The sequence below is a fragment of the Hibiscus syriacus genome, unplaced genomic scaffold (genome assembly GCF_006381635.1).
Source record: "Hibiscus syriacus cultivar Baekdansim isolate YM2019G1 unplaced genomic scaffold, ASM638163v2 tig00110930_pilon, whole genome shotgun sequence".
In the NCBI taxonomy this organism is placed as follows: domain Eukaryota; kingdom Viridiplantae; phylum Streptophyta; class Magnoliopsida; order Malvales; family Malvaceae; genus Hibiscus; species Hibiscus syriacus.
The window spans coordinates 707,917-730,204 of record NW_024062917.1 but is presented as its reverse complement, the minus strand read 5'-3'; the positions used below and the strand labels follow the sequence as shown (position 1 = coordinate 730,204).

General features: G+C 33.9%; 3 protein-coding genes across 3 annotated transcripts; 1 reads left to right on the top strand and 2 right to left on the bottom strand.

Annotated features, from left to right (window-relative positions):
* Positions 1-201: 201 nt before the first annotated feature.
* LOC120146589 (ras-related protein RABA4d-like) lies at positions 202-2,360 on the bottom strand. The gene is made up of 2 exons (XM_039160110.1): positions 1,953-2,360; positions 202-643 (listed from the first exon to the last, which is right to left on the bottom strand). The coding sequence occupies exons 1-2, from the start codon at positions 2,177-2,179 to the stop codon at positions 202-204; spliced, it is 669 nt and encodes a 222-aa protein (XP_039016041.1). The 5' UTR covers positions 2,180-2,360.
* Positions 2,361-8,936: 6,576 nt separating this feature from the next.
* Positions 8,937-10,477, top strand: LOC120146569 (protein POLYCHOME-like). The gene is made up of 2 exons (XM_039160094.1): positions 8,937-9,296; positions 9,966-10,477. The coding sequence occupies exons 1-2, from the start codon at positions 8,952-8,954 to the stop codon at positions 10,347-10,349; spliced, it is 729 nt and encodes a 242-aa protein (XP_039016025.1). The 5' UTR covers positions 8,937-8,951; the 3' UTR covers positions 10,350-10,477.
* A 1,155-nt stretch (positions 10,478-11,632) lies between these two features.
* On the bottom strand, positions 11,633-12,809 carry LOC120146625 (polygalacturonase inhibitor-like). Its single transcript, XM_039160134.1, has one exon. The coding sequence runs from the start codon at positions 12,780-12,782 to the stop codon at positions 11,790-11,792; it is 993 nt and encodes a 330-aa protein (XP_039016065.1). The 5' UTR covers positions 12,783-12,809; the 3' UTR covers positions 11,633-11,789.
* Positions 12,810-22,288: the final 9,479 nt, after the last annotated feature.

The window sequence follows — 22,288 nt, the reverse complement described above, 5'->3', positions numbered from 1 at the left end:
GTGAATAAATAAATAACTATATTTCATGTTAAGTCATTTTTTTGAGATTGTTGATTGATAATACATCAAATATTAACTCTATATATTCAATTTTCAAAAAGTTTTGGGGCAATCTCCCGCACTTATGAATTACAGAAATGGAACCTAAATTAACATATCAAAATGTTTGGCCCAAAAAAACAGATGGGGCTGGTGGGAGGATCATGCGCAGCAACCAGTTTTACTTGGTGTTTGCATGTCCTGATTGGGAACAATAATCCTGGTTCCCTTGAGAAGAGCAGCATTGCCATTGGGATCTAGCTCATCATTAGCAGTGAGTGCTTTCTTGCTGATTATTCGATATATCTGTGTTAGAACTGTGAAAAATGCGGTCTCAACGTTGGTAGATTCAAGAGCCGATGTCTCCATGAAGAATAGGATCTCCCTTTGAGCAAACTCTTTTGCATCTTCAGTTGGTACTGCTCTAAGGTTTGCCAAGTCACACTTGTTGCCAATACGAATGATAATGATGTTCGTATCAGCATGTCCCCTCAATTCCTCCAGCCACCTTGCCATGTTGTCGAATGATTGTCGCTTTGTCATGTCGTAAACTAACATTGCTCCTACTGCTCCTCGATAGTATGCACTCGTCACAGCCCTGTACCTGATTCGTCATTGGAACGTGAGCTACAAAAGCTGTACCATGCACTCAAAGGCATTGATTTTCCAGCCAAAGTGAATAATTCATCGATGATCAAGAGATGCACAGCCAGATACAGATAAAATTCAAGCGCGCATGCATGCATGCAAACATGTAATGGTATATAACATCCATGTAAGGAAAAATGCGCCTACTAATACATGGTACATTCATCCGTGTGCTTGTGCCAAAACACATACACAAAAACAGCAGATAGCTATAACGGTGGCAGGGAACAAAATATCCGGCACAAATGTTGAGTTGCTTATCTCAACTTTTGACACTTTTAAATGGGTTTTCGATGTAGATGAAAAAATTCTTGTGGGCTTGAGGCTATGAAAGAAGAAAACATATCAATTCAAGTATCATTTCATGGTCCTATCTTCTATAACAAGACCAAGTAAATATTTTCTATGCTTGGAACTTTTTAAGAGGATTACTCTAATCATATCTTCTAACCGGCGCATTACCGGAGGAAAATAAACTATACATCGAAACTACAGTTTACAACTGAAACAAAATACCATTTGGAAAAAAAAGATCATGACCAGGGTAAAGAAGAAAAAGAGTAAACCTGAAGCAGAATAAGGGTGGTCATAGATGACGAAGATTATATGCTGGTTAGAAACTGATAATGCAAATAAACAGAAAGAGAATGTACCCTATGTTGCTAGGATTTGTGTATGTGTGTTAGACACGAATACATCTATAGGTATCGAATTCATCAATTTAGTTAAACTCAAGATTCGGGATATGGCACAAATGAATTTGTAAGGAATCGTTTTGTATGTAATTTAATATAATATATAGATTTAATTTCATAACAATCCATCGTCTCAAGTCTAACTTTAATGTTTTACTGGTATGTAAAACAGTAAAAGACAGACTTGGAATGTTATACTAGCAGACGAACTTATAACATTTTATGAGCAAAAATAGATTATCAATATAAAATATATGATAATTTCAAATTTTTAAACTTTCTTTTTCTATTTAATTCTTTATGGGAGGAGGCCAACGTTCATGTCACTAAAAAGGCTTACATATCATTAAATTTTACTTGTCGTTTAAAAATTGATAATAAGTTTCTTAATTTCTTAGTTAGGAAATAATTAGACTTGGCCTACCTAATACAAATATTCCAAGGATGTATAACATGATTCTGTTGTTGAGATTTTCGACTCTAATTCTCTATTTCCAACAAATGTAAGAACTATGCAAGCTCGCTCAGGAAAATAAATGAAAATTTGAGGGGGGAAAGCAAGAGTCGTACCTTTCTTGGCCAGCTGTATCCCAAATCTGCGATTTAACCGTCTTGTTATCAATGACGAGGGTTTTTGTGTGGAATTCAACACCAATTGTGGCTTTTGAATCCACATTGAATTCGTTCCTGGCAAAACGAGCCAACAGCTGAGATTTCCCCACTGCTGAATCCCCAATCAAAACCCCTTTGAATACGTAATCGATCTTTTGATTATAATCTCCATATAAGTTTGACATTTTCACCACCTACCCAATCAGAATCCACTGTTCGGAACCCTTACCCGATCATAAAACAAAAAGATCAAACTTTATATCTGTTGTGTGGATCTGGCGTAATACACAAGAAAATTAAGCCTCACGTGGCAATTAGGGTTAGGGTCAGGGTTAGAGGAAACCGGAAAACGAAGAAGAAGATGAGAAAAATGCGCTAGTTTTTCTTCCCTTTTTTCTTTTTGGCTTTATATTTATTTAATTTTGGGGACTAGGAGGTGAAGGAGAACGACGATCACTTGCCCAGTAACGATTTTTAGAATTTTACCCATTGTTTAACTTAAGAAAATTTGTTCTGCCGCATGCACGTCCAATTTTAGTGCCAACATTTTATGGAGTACAATTATTTATTAATTTATTAATTTATTTTTTTGGTCACAAGAGTACAATTTATTTTTTAAGTGTTATCCATTCTGTAAACTTCTGCTCTATACCATAATTAGTTACTATATCTTTTTATGATATTTGAATTTATTAGTTACTATTAAAAACATTGACGTGTCACGTCTTAAGCTTCAAATTGGTAGATGAATCACATGCGTCATCATCATCTGATCACTATCGCCAGCTTTATTCGATCAACATCCACATTCTTCATCTTGATATTGACGAATTTCTGATGAACGAAATGATAGTTAGTCAATCACAATTGTAGGAAGGATTTGTTTAACCAAAATAATATAATTCAATTTCAAGATGATATGACGATTGAAAATAATTGATTTAGTTATGTTGAAATTTGATGAGATTGGAAGAATTTTCAACAAGTATGAACTGAATGAAAGAAAAGGAAAAATAAGATGAGTAGTTTGATGGTATTTTTCTACTGATGAAACTACCAAACAATGACAGGAACGACTATGAAAATAGAAGCGTTGATGGCCAATTTGAAAGAATACAAATTAAGATTTTTTTTTGTGAGGAATGAAATAAAAAAATAAAGCAAATTTTAACATGGGGCATCATATTTTTTTAACGATAGTGACCACGATGAAAGCAAATTAAAAGTTTATTGATTGTAACGTATGTTTTAAAATTCAATGATCAAAGTAAAATCATTCTAAACTTTCACTGACCATCAGGGTATTTTACTCTTTTATCATTGCTCTCCGTATCTGACAAACTTTTCCTTGAATCCACCAGCCGGCGATTTTATTATATATATATATCGATCTAACACCGGTCAGATTATATTTTTCGATCTAACACCTGTAGCAGTAAAGCGTGTCTCCTGAACCGCACTATATGCTGATTTGGCGCTACGTGGAGTAAAGCGCGCCCCCTGTACCGCGTTATACGCTGATTGGGTTACACGTGGGGTATAGCGCGCCCCCTGATCCGCGCTATACGTCACGTAGGGGTATAGCGCGGATTAGGGGCCGCGCTATACGCCGTACCAAAATTATATTTAACGCGATCCCATATCCGCGCTATATAATAATTACATATAACGAGGTGCAGGTACCGCGCCTTATATGTTTATAAATACTTCTGGTTCTCGCATCTCTCCTCACATCTCCTCGCATCTCTCATCTCTTATAAATTAATACAACAAATCCGTCAACGAGTAATAATTCTGACAATCTTCTTATATATGATTTAGAAGTTTTGTTATAAGATAATTTTGTTATAATTTTTTAATTTTTTTTCGTTATAAGATAATTTTGTTATAATTTTTTAATTATACTTATTGTTTATTATCATTATTTGAAAAAATATTATACTGTGCCCGACGCGAAAACGGATGTAATTGGATGGTTCGCGTATCGAAAATGAAGAGGAAAAACAACATATGAAAACTAACATTATACAACGGTCCTCACACATGTTGTGCTGGAGGTGTCAGCCAAGATCATCCCAACTTGGACTCTGAAGTGATATGCCAAGCCATCATGCCCATGGTAAAAATAAGCTCTCATATAGCTGTTGCAGTATTGATTTCAGCTATACAATCGCAGTATGGTACACCGTCTCCTATAAAAAACCTTGGTTGGCAAAACAAAATGCCATTGTCAAACTTCATGGCGAATGGGATGCATCTTACAACGAATTTCCAGGTTGGTTTAGACTGGTGCGGACGTTGAATCTTGGGACAATTGTGGACTTCAAAACCTCCTATGCATACCATAATGATCGAGTTCTTCGCGATCGATGTCAATTCTACCGTGTTTTTTGGAGTTACCCACAGTGCGTTAATGCTGCCAAATACTGCAAGCTTGTGGTCTAGATCGACGAGACTTTCTTGTATGGAAAATACAAGCAAGTTTTATTATTGGCAGTTGTCCAAGATGACAATCGCAACATTCTTCCAGCTGCTTTTGCTCTTGTCGAAGGAGAAGATACATATTCTTGGGTTTTTTTCCTCCGAAATTTACGTGCACATGTTATCACGAGGGAAAAAATCTGTGTCATTTCAGATCGCGGAATTGGGATCAAATCAGCAATGGAGTCTTTGGGTCCAATGTGGCAACCACCCTTTGTCCAACATAGGTATTGTCTCCGACACATTGCTGCGAACTATCATGGAAGGTACAAGAAGAATGATGAGCGTCAATTAATTGTGCGCATAGGTAAGTGAAAACAAGTTAGTAAGTTATACATTTGTTGATCATTTTAATTTTGCAAAGAAAATAAGTTAGTAAGTTGTACATTTTTTGATCTGGTTACGAACTACTTCCTCGAACGTTTGAATCAATGCTTCAAGATTTGCGGGCGAAGAACGAGGAAAGATACGATTACATCAGCCTTATCGATAAAGAAATGTGGATGAACGCATATGATGGTGGATATCGATATTGACACATGACGACCAACTTGGCTGAGGCAATCAATTCAACCTTAAAGGGTGTACGTCATTTACTTGTAGCGGCTTTGGTAAAAACTACATATTTTAGTTTGGGGGCATTTTTTGCGAAGCTCGGGGGACAAACTCAAACCTGGATGCAAGACGGTCATGTATATCACCCTAGATTACTTGCAGATCTACAAAAAAAATTGCTGCATCAAATGGAATGTCTGTAACAAGCTTCTCTATAAGGCATGAAATGTTTCGTGTCACAGAGTTGCCGCGACCTCTTCAAGGGATTGAAGCTGTGTCGTTAAGAGTAAATCTAAGGGACAGACCGTGCGACTGCGGGTTTTTTCAAGCTCTGAAGTATCCATGCTCTCATGTGATAGCAGCTTGCTCGCATACACGTCAAGACTATAACCATTTTGTGGATCCTGTATACCTACTATATGAAGTTTTTAAGGTATACGAATTTGAGTTTCCCCCCATAGGTAATGACAAAGACCCTAATGAGGTTCAAGATTGGCTTCTGATTGTACCAATTCTGAGTTTATTGAGGGAGCGTGGTCATCCAAAATCCAATCAAATTCATTGCGATATGGATATTCGAGAAAGATCTAGACAAGACAGAGGATGTGGCCATTGTAGAAACCCATGACACACTAGAAAAACATGTCCACTTCTGTTGTCATCAAGTAACAATTGATGAGGAAATGATGTATTTGCTTATCAAATAATAATTCTTGTATTTTAATTTGCATTTACTTCAAGTTAATGTCATTCGATAATCGCTGATGAAGATTAAAAAAACGAACACAATCATTAAATTTTATCAAACTAATAACAATTTGGTATTTAAATACAACAAACTTACAATAAGAATTAAATTTTAAATGATAACCAAATTACAATAACTGATATTAAATGGTAATAAACAAAATTAACTGAAATATATTAAAAAAAAGTCCAACAAATTTAATAAAATAAAGTAAGTATTAAATGATAAATAATAAAAAATTACAATTAAACAAAATAAAGTAAATACAAATGTAATAAAAAAAATCTATCGATGCATGCGTCGCAATGTGTTCTGCAGGGCGGTGGCTGTCGATCTCGAGGAGATTTCTTCGTATCACTGGTTCTGACTCCTCGCTGTCATCATCGTCGTCGTCGTCGTCGTCGTCGTCATCGTCACCATCGTCATCGTCGTCGTCGTCGTCCTGAGCAGGTACATTAGGTTGATGAGGAGCTGATGACGATGAAACACTTCCATAGAATAAGGACCCAGGAGGTGTATGATGCAAAAACTGGGAAAACCCAGACATCGTTGAGTGTGAAAACTGTACAAGAGGTGTTTGTGCTGCGGCCATGGGTGATGAGGCTGAACCCGCCAAATATCCAGTATATGAACCCCAAGTCGGATATACAAACATAGACCCATAATAGCCTCCAGGAGGGGTTATCTGTGACGGTGGCGATGGCGGGGTCATAAAACCAGGTGCAGGCGACAACGACATCTGGTAATGGAAAGGCGATGGCGGCATCATATATGGCTGCAGTGGCTGCTGGGAAGGTCCTGCTGATACAGCTGAGGATGAACCGGAAGCACCTGCTCTCCGTCCACGAGTCGAGGGACATGGTGCTGTGTCGGTGAACGTCTCTGTCGACGTCGTGGAAAGATCTGCCCTCGTGCATCATCGGGAAGTATAAACGGTTTCCCGTTACTGTTGAACAACTCATAATAATCCTCAGCATACATCAAGAGGTCATCAAAAATGGGCTCTCTACGGGGAAGGCGCCGATGTCGATCCTCCCACAACACGACCCACCAATGATGCCTCACCAGCCAATCTGTATCTGTCTTGCCGCGTCTATCTAAGCTATGCAACTCGTCCATATTGCGAGGTGCTTCCGGAATTAGTTGAAAACAACCAAACTGCCGGAGCACGCGATCAGTGGAGTGCCACTCGACGGTCGCATAACAGATCAGAGGGACCATCGCATCCAAACATCTGATGGACCCGTCAACTCAGGTGGGATCACCGCCTTCACATCATCAGTAAAATATGACACTCATTCAAACTAAAACAAATAATATATAATTTTTATCAAAATAATAATCTAATTATATAACTATAATCTAAAATCGATTTTAAACATTAAAATTTATACCTATGTGTCAGTCTTCTGATCGATTAGCACCCTAATTTTTTCTAAATCATTAGGTAGCTCCTGATGATTTTTCCTATCAGTAGACCACCTATTCAAGGAAAAAAATTTGTTATACGCTGTATAAAATTATTAATATACAAAATCAATTTTATAATTACCTCAGAAGTAGTGAAAATACGAATGGGTTCTTCACAACCGGACATAAAAAGGGAAATCGATACCATGCCTAAGACTGCAGCAGCAGGAGACATCCGCCGATAGAATTACGTCTGTAGTTAGTGGTTCCACACATCTCCTTGTACAGCAAAGCCAAAACTACCGAGCCCCAATTGAATGATCCGGTAAGACGAAAGTCGCTAAGATGTCGCAACCATATGCAGTGAACTAGGTTGCGCGATTTTTCCGGCATCAGCAACCCTCTTATCAGCTGCAGTATGCATGCCCGTGCATACATCTTAACCTCATCCTCAAAGGCGTCTGCGCTCAACTCCCGAAAATTGGCATCTAACCAATTTAACGGTGTCCTACCTCCGATAAAATTTTCCGGGACACGTCCTAGACCATCCCGACACAAAGTAGTCCAAGAACCGGAAGCTATCCCCCATATCACATCTCCATCCACCGGAAGCCCCAGGTGCATAGAAACATCCTCAAGCGTGATCGTGCACTCTCCGCACGGAAGATGGAATATGTGGGTCTCCGGCCTCCTCCGCTCTACTAAGGCAGAAATCAGGTCTGACTCTATCATACAGTGACCATGATATCTACCTATGTAACCAAATCCATCCTCTATTAAATATGACAAGACACAACTGAGTATTACTAACTTAAGATTCCAAATAAAAGGATCTAATATACGTTCCTTCTCCTAAAAATAAATAATTACAAAAATTAATTCTTAATCTAATAATCATGCATTAAATAAATCAACTAATTATTACTAATAATTTAAATTAAATTAAAACATTAAAACGTTACTGTATCAGCAAAGTGTCGATATATTTAATTCTTAATCTAATAATTATGCATTAAATAAATCAACTAAATATTACTAATAATTTAAATTAAATTAAAACGTTAAAATGTTACCGTATCAGCAAAGTGTAGAGATATATGATTTCCATCTGAGCGAAGTAGACTGTCTTCCATTATATATCTGCAAAAGAATTATATTAGTAAAATATTAAATAAAGTAAATACATAATAGTAAAAATATTATAAAATATACCTTAAAAAGATAGAGTATTTAAGAGAAATTTAGAGAATTTGAGAGAATTTTGTGTGATAAAAGTGATTGAGGATGGGGACGTATAGAGTTGGGTATTTAGGGGTATAGTGCGCCTCCTGCACCGCGTTATACCCCACGTGTCAGATACTCAGGTATAGCGCGGACAGGGGTTGCGCTATACTCACGTGGTGCTAGATCACCGTATATCGCAGGCAGGGGCGCGCTATACCCACGTGACGCCAAATCAGCGTATAACGTAATTCAGGAGGCGCATTTTACTGCTACGGGTATTAGATATAAAAATATTATCTGACCGGTGTTAGATCTATAAATATATCCATCACTGATGATTTATTGGGAAAAGTGCCCAACCAGCATCAGCCTACAAGACCGCCCAATTTTCATTTTGAAAATTTTGCCAAAATTCTCTTCTCTCCCGCACGCCAAACCTTTCTCCCCCCCCCAGGATTCACCATTATTTGTTTGGAGCAAAGCTTCCATGCTAACCCGTTCTCCGATCTCTTTTCTTTCATAGTTGAAATCCATAAGCAATGCCATATTCAAGAGATAGACTCATGAGAGCAGTTGATATAGCTCAAGTCTTCTCTCGAACGCGATCTGGGACTTTGGGCATCATCTCAGATGAATCACGGGAGCTGCTAGTCTCTCCTCTTCGACAACGTAGTCCAATGGGTATCGGTGGAGGGCGCCGCAGGAACAGCAGTTTTGGCACCCCGGGATCCGGTATTAGACAGGGAGGGAGTCTTTACCAATCTCTGGCCATGGGAAGAGAGAATACTCCGCTCACAGGCCGTGCAAGGGGTCGAGGGACGGGCAGTGTGTTACCGTCTTGGTACCCAAGAGCTCCTCTCAATGATATTACAGCTGTTCTGAGGGTAATGCTCGCTTTTACTTATCGATTTCTTAGCTAGTTTTATGATCGCTTTAAGAGTAACTCTTTGTTTGGCTTGTTTAGCTGCTCTAGTTAGTTTGATGAGAGAGTCTTGAAATAATGACTATTCCACTGCTGATGACATCCGGATTTTATGTTAGGCAATAAACAATGAATTAACAGAAGATTTTGCATAATATATAAGAGAATAAGCTGGCAGGAGGAAAGTTTGATCTTGGATCTTCCTCTTTGATTTTTCCATCTTTTCTAAGGAGGAATAAAAATGAATTCTCTGTTTTCGTCGACAGAACATTTGTTCTATCAATGATCATGAACGACTTATTTAACTCTTTTTTGTTTCTCTTTTTATTAAAATCATCGTCTACCATATGGTAATATTAGTAACCGACCCAAGATCTTATGTTGGGACGAACATTTAGGAATGATGGATTTAAAAAAATTTAAAGACGAAAACAAATTATCAATAGAAATATAAAATATCTCAAATTTATAGAAATTTAAAATTTTAGGAACGATTTCCCACCCACTTTCTATCCCTGGATACCTATTCTAGTAATACTCATTCAAACTTGTAAAACTTTCTAATGACAAATGGGGGTTTTTCATAGACTTGTTTCAGTATGGTAATTGACTTTGATGAGGATTGAATCAGGCCATTGAAAGGAGGAGAGCTCGTACAGGAGGAAGAGAAGGCATACCAATTGAGACCCCAATAATAGTTGAGGATGAAGTGGATGTTAATTCAAATGTACCATCAGGTGTTCAACTGGAACACAATTTCTCAACTCCAGCTTCAACTGCCAGATTGAAGAAGCCTTGCCCTCCATCAGTCCATAATGTATCAAATATTTTGCTTAGTGTCACTAACATGGATGCTGAGGAATCAGAGCTTCTTACACCTCAAAAGAAACTCTTGAACTCTATTGACACTGTAGGGAAAGCTTTAATGGAGGAACTACAGAAATTGAAGAGGACCCCCAGTGCCAAGAAAGCAGAAAGGCAAAAGAAAGTCCGCACACTGATGTCAATCCGCTGATCTCTACTGCATTATGACTTTCTTAAGGATTGGAAAGAGTCAGAATCAGTGAGAATAACTGCAAGGCTAGAGATTTGCAAACCACCCTGCAGTGGACTTGAGGCTGGCTGTCTAAGCATCCTCTGATGATATGTTCACACTCTTCAAACTTAGTCTATTACGAGATAGACTAGATGATTCAATCTTTCATTTTCTTTAATGGGCTGCCTTTGCTAAATTAGTCTACTCAGTTGTAAGCTTCATTATTTTAAAGTTAATTAGGAGTTTTATACGGCATTCTTCACATGTAACTACTATATTATCAAGAGATAGTTTCCACAATCCTTATTGAAGGTCATGGTGCATGACTGATAAATAATCTTGTGTCTTTTCTCCATTCTTTGAAGGGGCCTGTGTAGGAATGGGAGGATTTTGTTTCGATCCATGTAGATACATAACTTGTTTGGAATTGCTTCTCATTTTTTCTTGGCTCCATATTCATAATTGTCAACTAAGTTATTGGTGTAGTAGTAAAAGATTTATGTTGTTATCAAGTATATATATGGTCCTCGATTATAGGGTATTGTTTTATTGAGTCTCTTAATTATTACAAGTTATAAAATGATCCCTTAGTTATAAAACATTGTTTTATTAAGTCTACAACTATTAAAAGTTACAATATGACCACCTAACTATTTATATGTTCTAAACTTGTTCTTTTTTATTAAAAAGTTAACGGCAGTTTGAGCTAGGTGTTAACTTTTGATTGTGATATGATAAAATATAATCTCAAAATCTCAAGCAGTTATCATATCTCACGGTTAAACAAATCTTATTGTGATATCAAAGTGACCTAATCACTATGATAAGGAATTATCAATCATAAATTAAATATCATAAAATATTATTTTAATATTTATTATATTTATATGTTAATAATATTATATAATTTGAAATATAATTTCATCGTAATATATTGTTATTATTATTTATTTATTCAAAAATTAAATAAAATATAATATTTTCCATTTAATCATAAAATAAAAATATTCTTAAAATAAATCTTATTAAAATAATAAAGTATTCTGAAATAAAATAATAAATCTTGTTACATCAGATTCTGAAATATTCTTCTTTGGGATTGTTATATATATATATATATTTGAGTTTAAAATATTAAGAGATAATAATAAAAAATTAACTATTGAGATTGTTTGATGACTTTAAAAGAAATAAGATAATACATATAATAAAAAAATTAAAAAAAACGACAAGACAAAATAAATGTAAATTAGGTTCTCGTACTGCAAATTTACTCACACATAATAGAAACGAAACGATAAATGCTACAGATAATAAAAGTCAATGTAGAAGAAAGAAAGTTGTGGGATCATTATGAAAGGATAAGCTCAGGGGTCAAAAGTATAATTAATCCCAAAACCTAACTTAGTGTCTACACCTTTACTTGCAGCTATCAAGCGGAGCACCGCACAAGCACCGGTTGTGAAAAAACGTCGAGTAGTCGAAACTCTGCAACCGTCCTCCCACCGGTATCTTCCCGCACAGCCTATTGTAACTCACATTCATAAACTGCAAATCCAGCTCCGTCAACCGTGCCGGAATACTTCCCGTTATCTTGTTATGATTCAGATCCAGCCTTGCCAAGCTCTTGGGAAACTGCAATTTGGACAGGTCGAATTGGAACATATTCCTCGAAAGATCGATATCGAACGTCGTTTTGTTCTTTCCAAACAACACAGAAGGATCACCTTCTAGCATGTTCCTTGACAAGTCAATGGTATTGAAGTCCATGTTGGCTAAAGATGCAGGGATTGTACCAGAAAGTTTATTGTGAGACAAGAAGAACAAATAAAGGCTCCTGCTGGGAAACCTACCAAAAGATTCTGGTATTGAACCAGTTAGCTTGTTTCTGTCCAAACGTAAAGCCTCGAGATTTGGGAGTGTGGAAAGGGAGCTTGGGATGGAACCCGTGAGGTTATTAAATGAAAGGTTCAGGTAAGTTAAGTTCTTGAGTTGGGTAATAAACTCTGGGACTGGACCAGACAGGTTGGTCCAGCTCAACCAAAGGGTCTTGAGGTTCTTCAGCTTGGCAATGGCGGGTGGTATGGTTCCGTTGAGGTTAGGAAGGTGTCTGAAAAGAAGGGTTTCGAGGTACGGTAGGTCGCCGACTTCGGCCGGGATTTTTCCGGTGAGTTCGTTGTCGGTAAACAGGGTGAGGGAAATGACACGGTGGGTGTCGGGATGGCATTCAAGGCAGTACCAATCACAACAAGCGGTTTTGGGGTCCCATGAGGCTAACAGATAAGGGTTGCCCAAGGCCTTTTTGATCTTGAGGAGGACCTTCTTGTCTTGGGGGTTGCACCGCCCTGACAGAGCCGGTGAAATGAAGGTGGAGATGAAGAGGAAACAGAGGAGAACTGGTAAGATTTTCATTTTCTGGGGGCTGTTTGCTTGATGATTGTGCTCAAAGTTGTCTGATTTATAGGGTGAGTTACGGTTACAGAAAATTAATATCTAGGGTAAAACTAATCATTTAATATCCAAAATATCACTTTGTTATATTTTGATCATATAACTATTTTTTAAAAACCCATAGTTAACATCGTGTTTTGATTTCATTTCGATTATTAACTGTTAAAAAATTAGTAAAACTATTTATATGACATTTTTTAACGGTTGATAATTAAAATAAACTTAAAACACAACATTTGATATGATTTTGAAATGAAAAATAATTCAATGATAAAAATAAATTAAAAATGATAATTAAAGTACTACATATATAATTTACCCTAATATCTATGTTCTGGATTAAACAATTTGAATTATATGGTCTAAAGTGATTGATTAGACGCCTACATGTGTCAAACAATGATTTTTAAAAAAACCGTTATGAACTATGCATGTAAAACGGTAATGGTAGAGACTTATATTGATTGAAAACGTTTAGAGAAGAAATAATTTGAATATTTTTTATATTAAACTTTTATATTATAACATTAATTAACTTAATTAATTTAAAGTAAAATTGTTTATTTAAAAAATATAAAAGTATTATTCTGTACCCACTGACACAGAAGTTTTCCACCGCTCAATGGAGTTTGAAAACCTTGGTCCCATTCAAATTTAGCCACATTATCTATTACTATTATTACTTTTGGGATAATATTATTCTTGTTTTTATTACAATTATTAATTGATATTAAATTAAAATTCACACAATTTTATTTATTTGAACTTCAAAATTTTAAACCTAAATTTTTAACTTTGAAATCTTAAATTTTAGAATCTAAACTCGAACTTTTTGAACATAAATTCTAAATTTATTTTAAAATTTAAATCATAGATGTAGAATTTTTATCTTAAACTTAAACTTTTTAATCTTCAATTTTTTTTAAATAATATGATACGATAATAAGGTGATATATGCTAAGAATCTTTCTTATTTTTTAATAGTGTATACACCTTACAAACATAACTATTTGAATATGAATTCTTTAGATAATAACACTCAGTTTTAATATGGAGACCACTCAATAAATTATTTCTATTAATAATTTGGATTAATTACAAGATAATTTTGTTAATGACTTTCTTAATATATTGACAACATACACACCCGACAAACGCCGTTACTCAATCTCAGGACTTCTAAAAATATCAACATTCTTTTTTATTACCGATGCCGCTTAATAGATTCACTATTTAAAAAATTCTTAAACCTTAAATTCTAAATCAACACATATCATTAAACTAAATAAACTTATATAAATTAAAACTTACCCAACCTATTCATTAAAAAAAATTCTTATTATTAATTACAACTGCAGTTAACACCAATTAGAATTTGAAAAAGAATTTTCACGGCATATAACATATAAAAAATAACAGGGTAGATTACTTTTATTTTGTTTTGCTCATCCATTTATTTATTTTAATTATGTCTAGTGTTTAGTTTTGTTTTTATTTTGGTCATCCGCCGTTCAAAATTAACAGTGATACTAGCGTGTTACCATAAGATATGTCACATCATAATTGAAAAAAATTAAAAAAATCACGTCAGTAGTTCTGTTAAATTTTTTACAGTGAGGGACCAACATAAAATCAAAATATAATGTTAAATATTATTTTGAAAAAAAAACAGTTGAATGACCAATAAAGAACAAAAATGATAGTTGTGATACTAAACGTATAATTTTCCCAATAATATTCTATTAACCGTAGTGAAAAATTATACTACTGTTAGAGAAATTAATAGAAATAAAAGTAAAAAATGGTATATATTTATGAAAGTAATAAACATAAAATTAAGTGGAGGCTCGAGTTTGAAGATGCATGAATCACATGGACCAAAAACCAAGTGGGCAGGCGCTTTACAAATGTGGGAAACAGACGAAGATAGTGAAGAAAACGTGGTTGCTTAAATAATTGTTGCTCGTCGACAGCTGGATTCACTAATTGAGCCGCTCCTAAAGTCGCTTTCATACAGAAATCTCTGTCCTCATCTCTATCCGTATCATGTACGTAGCCCATGTGTAACTTCGTATGGAATCAAATCAAATTGAATACCAATATTAAATAATTTTTTATATTTATTCGATAATATTTTTAAACTATTTTTAACAAATATTTAAAAAGTTTAAATTATTGGTTCCAGTGAAAGAGGTATAATAAAAGTTTAACTTTTTTCTTCGTAAAATCAGATCAAGTTAAATCTAATACAATAATCTATTATATAAGTATTTGAGAATTTGATACCACAGTTTGTTTTTGTAGTTAACGTAAATCTTACAATTTCTCCTGAATTGTTTTGCATTACTCAAATTTCTTTTGCGTAAGATGTGCTTTTAATTAAAAGATCTTCTTTGTTATTCTTAAAATATTAATAATGAATATAATTATTTTTCAAGTAAAAAAAATTATAAACAATTACTTGAATTATTTTTCAAGAAATTCAACATCTCCTCTTTCTAATGTGTGGTTTTTGTAAGAATTGACGTGTAAACTACGAAACTAAAAATGTCAGATAAAGAAATACAGTATAAAATTAATTAAAAATATTGATCTAATCAGAAACATAAATATACTAACTCAAGAATTAAGCACGCCACATATGGTACTTTTTCAAATCGGCGCACAACGCACATGAATCAAACGACCTTTTATGATTAAGAGATTTGTTATTATTATTTAGAATTTTAAATATAAACACAATTAGATATGAACTTTCATTATTAAAGAATTAATTTTTTTTTAAATATACTATCTTTTACCCACTCAAGATTTATACTAAATAAATTGGAGCACAGATTTGTGCGCACACAAAAAGCATGCTCATGATAAAACCAAACCGAGAGATTACCGTTTAAAGCCTAATGGGCTAACCTATGAGCTACACCATTTGCTGCCCCGTTCATGTGGTACACCTTAAAGTCTGGGTTATGCTTCAATAGATCAAGCGCTCTTGCAATTATAGGCCCACCACGGAAAGATCCAAAAGAGGGCTGGTCAGCTTGTTATCTATTTTAAAACACATGATGATCTTGGCTCAATGGCTAGTTCTATGATTGTCTTCTCGAAGATCCTAAGTTCAAATTTAATCCTCCAATCGAATAATGATATGTGTCTTGATACTTAATATCAATGACACATGACACAATTTTATTCGAGAGTTAAATTTATTTTAATTTATTAAAATCATGACCAAATTAATAAAATATGTAAATAATAATGATCAAATATGTAATTATACCATTTTTTAACTGTAACATCACCTTATCTATTAACTGTTAACGACTAGTGGCTTTATTGACAATAACTAAATAGTCAGGTGGTTCGATTAATAAAATTAAAAGATCAATGATTAAAGTAAAAAGAGGCAACAATTAAGAGGTCATTGATATAATTTACCCTATTAATTATATTAACACAATAAACTTGTAAATTATTTTCTTCGCCACGCCAGTGATCAATGTGGCCATTGATAGTTAAATTCGAAACTTGTATGCTAATATGAGAACTTTTTCAAGGAAAAAACATAATTAAAAGTTATTCATTGATAATATATTATAAGTCATTCAATTAAAATTAAAAGTAAAGCATATATACATATATATTCATTGATAATATATAGGATAAGTTTTAATATATAAATTATGATTTTTTTAGTAGTCAAGAATGAATACAACGTAATACCTATTTAAACTTTTTTTAGTTTATCGATAATGCACACACACCCTATAAACACAGTTGCTTAAACTCAGAATCTATAGAAAGAATAATATTTCTTTTTCTCACTTGTTGAGATAACAGAAACTGAGTATGCATGTAAACTGAATGATTGTGATGAATGGTGATAACCGTCACAGTGAAGTTGTTAGGAAACAGTTTAGGACTGTTAGGCTGTTATGGTTGTTACAAATATACTATAAATATAAGGTGTAAGATGAAGCAATGAGTACTACTAATCAATGAGAAAATACTTCTTTCTTCTTCACGTTTCTGATATATGGTTTGTTGCAAGTTCTACTTTGTTTAACATGGTATCATTCGCTGGACGATTATGAGGTTTTCTTTTCGCTGTGCCAAGCTTGTGGTCATGGAAGTTCCTGCTGGGAAGACTTTCACGAACAAGAAAGTTAACGTCATCCTTGATGAGGCTAATTTCCTGCTTTGGAAACAGCAAATCTTGCTAACCGTTCGCAGTCACAGGCTGGAACGGTTACTAACCGGAGCGGCGTATCCACCTCCTGAAACAATCAAGGATGAGAACGGCGATATGGTGGTGAATGAGCTGTATGAGCAGTTTGTTGCACAAGACAGTGCACTCGCCTCCTGGTTGTTGTCCACTATCAGCCCCCATTTGCTATCCCAGTTTGTTGGAGCGGAGACGACAATGGTAGTCTGGACTTGATCATCCCCATTTTACATCAATAAGTTATTTTTTAATTTACTCAGAAACATCAAAATGTGTGGTTTATATGAACTTAATATAGAAATGATTGGCGAGTTAAACCAAAATAAATAATACTCACAAAAAAACTCGTGTATATAAAATGAATTTATTTTACATTAACATAAATACATATATTTTTTGATCTCTAATATAAATATATTTATATGTATATATAAGGGATGTGTACTTGATCCGAATTCAATTGGTTCTGACTTGATCTGATGGGTTGATTTTTTGAAATTGAATTTGGGTAGAGTTTTTTTTTTTGAAATGATGGGATTGGATCAAATTTGGATTTAGGGTGAAGAAACTCAACTCGAGATAATATTATAATTATTCTTTATATATTTAGAAATAATTATAATAATACTCTCTATATTATTTTCCAATCAGATCATTGTTTTATCTAATAAAAAAGTATATTTAGATGGATTGAATGTGAATTCCAACTTCAAAAATCGAATTTGATTTTAGTTTGAATGGAGTTCTCATAGATTCACATCAAGTCGAATATAAATGAAAGAAATTTAATTTTCAAGTTAAAATCAAATATGGTAAAAAACATATTTTGATTTGACCCATGATCCATGATCATCCTATATATATCTACCAATCGTAAAACATTGCTAAATCCCACACGTTTGATACCAATCCTATGTCCTAAATCCTCTAGGAAAGTCTCATGTGTGTGTATATATATTACAATTATTGATATCTGATTTATTAATTAATTAATTTGAATTAGATATTGCAGAAGAGATAACGACCTTCCTAATTTAGTTTGTTTTATTTATAAATATCAAAATTTGAACTTTCAATCTTATAAGTGATCTAGTATCTAATCCTTAGTATTATTATTTAGCTCGGAAGAATCTACATATTACAAGTAATCAGAAATCACACAGAGCTGACAAGCCAGCTATGTGTAGTTTAAAGGCCTTTCCCTTCCGCATGTTAAACTTTCTAAGCCCTTTTGATTGAATCTCCGGTTTCCACATTCACATTTCCGTAGCTGCAAATATGGGTGGGAATTCAAATATATGTAACAGAGCTGTCAAAGCAATGTGTAATAAAAATGACACACACACATATACGCGTTGGAGGAAAAAAAGGACAAATTTTAAATAGAAGAGACGGTGTAAAGGTGGATGATGATTAACTGTAAATATTGAATTAGGTAAATGAAGAACATGGATGATGTTAAGTAGGTACTCGATTGTGATTCACGTGCCCTGTCACATGAATCATGATTATGTTATTCTAATCCAGATGAAGCCAGAAAATAAGTGTAATTATATAATAGTCAAATTCAGCATCCCACATGCGTTGCACTCGGCAACTTCTAAGTTAAATGCCGGTGAGAGATTTGATTGAAAATAAAAAGAGTACAAAATAATATCATCAAGTAAATATTAATTTAAATGAATATAAAATAATATTTATTTAAAAGATTTTAAATCATTTAATAATTGGTTGTCATTTCATATGTTTGTTCTAGAAAAACAAACACAAGGCATCCATCTCCATCTCGGAAGCATAAAATCAATGGTCAATGTTAAGCCAATACATATTTACATGTTAAAGGTAGTGGGGGTTATGACAAACCACGTGCAAAAGAACTCGCATGCATGACTTCCCTTATAAACCTGTTTGACCTCCTTTGAATGATTCCTCATTCACTCTTTTTTCAATTTTGGCTTTCACTGAACCTCCGTTGTGATGAAGATCAGTTGCATAAATTTGACAGCGTTAATTCTACTTCACATCCTCATCTCGTTGTGTCTCGTCCATGGCGTTTCCTCTGGAGAAACAGATCGGATTACTATCTCCAGGAAGCTGCTGTCGTCGGTGGCTTCATTGGCTACCGGTAACGGAGCAGCCGTGAAAGAGCCCAAGAAAGCTGTGGAGCCAAGTCTGAGGAAAGCGCCACCCAGTGTCCCCAACCCTACCCAGAACTAGCATTCTTTATCATCTCTCAACCGTGAGTTGAAGGATTCATAAGCTTTGGATCTTTAGTCTTGGCCTTCTTTCAACTCTTAAGTTTTGAAAAGTTTAGTGTTCCCTTAAAGTAGGAAATGAGATGTATGTAAATAAAGAAGTTGAATTAGTTCAGTTACTTTTATTCTTTAATTCTATCTTTCTTATGCTTCAAGTTATCTCTTCAAATTTAAGATTTATTAGTTTTCTCTAATATATAATTGAGTTAATTTTTTCCCATTATTTTGAAAGATTTATATTTAAAGCAGTGGCAAAATATAAAGTGATACACTGCAGATGAATGCTTTATTGTTAAAACTTCAATGAATTGTATCTACTTTAATTAAGGAGTTTTAAATGAGATTTTGATGTTGGCTTCACTGTAATGATATAAATCTATGCACTAAAAATAGATATTGGAAACCCATTTCTAAGTACTAAGATGAGTTTTTCAAATTCAACCCTTCAAAACTAAAGATATTTTGATAAAAAATTTTTTTGGTTTTAACCAAAAATGACACTGTAGTGGTCAAGTTTGGCCAAACTAGTTCGTGATTTTTTTGGGGGTTAAATTGACCTTTAAACTTTTTTGGACCAAATTAATTCTTAACTTGACAAATTGAATCAAATTAACCCTTAACTTAATAGACCAATGGAGGCCTTAAATCTATTCCCTCCAAGCTTCTTGCCATCATAAAAAATCAATGGTATAATTACGCATTTTATCCCTCAACCTTAAAATCCTTAATAAAATTCCCTTTTTCTAGACCAAATTGTACCCAATTCTAACCCAAATGAGGCCGACTTACCCTAAAAGTCCAATTAAGCTCTTAAACCAACTTAATGTTATCTCAGGTCAGCTCTCTTTCACTCGAAATTTCAATCGTTATAACTCTTTCATCCTTAAAAGAAATTTCATTCTCAGATGGCCTTTTCCGCTCCATGGTTCCTTCATAAGACCTTTACCAACAAAATTTGCTTGGTGAATCTCCGTGGTTCCTCCACAACCTCCTTAATACATAATTGATTCAATCTCTTAAGAGACAAATCATATGAACTGTCTTGGTCAATTAATCCACCATTGTGAAAGCCGAAGATGTGATAACAATAACAATAACAATAACAATAGAAGAAAATGTAACTAGATCGACAACAATGGAGGATATGTTTAAGCAAATACTAAACTCCAAATCCCTTCAAAAAGAAATATTAAACTTTCGTTTCAATAGTTATTTCTTGTGGGAACCCCATCAGAAAAATCTCCGACGTTGAAGTTAAGGTATAGATAAGGACAGACGTAATATTTTATGCTAAGGGGCGAACTTCTTAAATTTTAGGAGAAGATAAACTTATAAAATTCTAGGAGATAAAAACATATTATCAATAGAAAATACAATGAAAATATCTAAAATATATAATAATTTAAAATTTTTAGAAGGGATAACTGATCGATTTATCCCTGGGTACAGAGAATATGTTTAATTCATCGACTATGTCAATAGGTACCTTATGTTACTAGCTTCATGCCATGACAATGGCGTCGTGCCTTTGATCGTATGAGATCGTCATGACTTTTTCTCTCCGAATTGGAGTTGTGCTTTTAACAAAACGTGTTCCTCTTCTCCTTTCCTTTCCTTTTGGTGCTTCATATTATTGTTTCAAAGTGTGGAAAGATTAAAGGAAACTAAAATGATGTGTTATTCTTGTGGGAAAGGGCTTTCTCAAATTTTATATTTGGTATTATCTCAAAATTAAACTCGAATCTTTTTACAACTTTAACCATATATGATGCTTTTTTTATGACTACAAACCGATATGCACGAATACAAAGATGACGGTCTTCAAGTATTTAAAGTCAAAAGTGATATGAACAACGGATCTTTGCAATCAGCATGAGATATAAGTAGTTGGAAACCTAGTTTGCATGACTAGCAAAACTTAAAACTTTGGTAAATTTTCCAGGATAACATGGTGAACTTAATAATTGGGATGATGATCATCATCATGACTTGACTGGAAAAAAATTGCTTCGAAGTTTTCAAATTTCTTCCACAAATGGGACAATAAAATATATATTTATGATAGAAATTTAGAAGTAGAAATAAAAATAAAAATGGTATTAATATAAAATAAGATACGTGCAAGAGATGATATATAATGTGGTTTAGCATTGTCTACCTCAACGAGTGAGAATAATATATAATAATCCACTATAAATGTCGAGATCACGAAATGTACGAATAAATGATATCACATGTATCATAAAATTCGGTATCTGCACCAAAATCCGGAATACCCTAAATCACTATCTCAATATCCCTACAAAACTTATCATTGTAACATAAACCTTAAAAGTTAAAGAGATCTAAAAAAGAATTATATCTCTCCAAAATAAATTCTCTCTCACTTAATCATCTAAGTGGTAAGATATACCCTCTATTTGTAGAGTCGAATACGTGGTCACCAAAAAATTTTATTCCATAAAAATTCTTTTCTAGAATAAATATTTACTTATTAAATAAATTCAATTATCAAATAATCTTTCATCACTAAGTTTACAATAAAATTTAATTTTACTATTAATTATAATTTAGATCCAAATAAAACAATTTCTAATTCAAAAGGTTAACTTAATACATTGGTAGAAGGGTTACAACTTGAAAATTTTAAGAAATGAATTAAGATACTGATCCCAACATGATATATTTAAGAGAAAATAACCTCAGTGACCAAAAATGCCTTATAATATACGATTTTAACCAATTTTTTTTGAATTTGTCAAAATGAAGGGTGAAAAAGAACAAAAAAATTCATCTGAAAATCGTAACTGATTTCATCTAAAGATGTGTTGAATTACTACTTAAGATGAGAAAGGAGATGAAGGTTTTGTAGGAGTTTAATTCCAGTACTCATACCAATTATATGTAGTCTTACAAGTGAAAATTAAAGCATCACAAATTTTAAGACAAAGAACCCACACTCTTGTCGTTTTACGACCATACATTGG

Coding starts and splice junctions, on each gene's coding strand:
- LOC120146589 (XM_039160110.1), bottom strand. CDS start 2,179: ATGTCAAACTTATATGGAGATTATAATCAAAAGATCGATTACGTATTC. Junction 644..1,952: donor GATACAGCTGGCCAAGAAAG/GTACGACTCTTG, acceptor ATGACGAATCAG/GTACAGGGCTGTGACGAGTG.
- LOC120146569 (XM_039160094.1), top strand. CDS start 8,952: ATGCCATATTCAAGAGATAGACTCATGAGAGCAGTTGATATAGCTCAA. Junction 9,297..9,965: donor ATATTACAGCTGTTCTGAGG/GTAATGCTCGCT, acceptor GGATTGAATCAG/GCCATTGAAAGGAGGAGAGC.
- LOC120146625 (XM_039160134.1), bottom strand. CDS start 12,782: ATGAAAATCTTACCAGTTCTCCTCTGTTTCCTCTTCATCTCCACCTTC.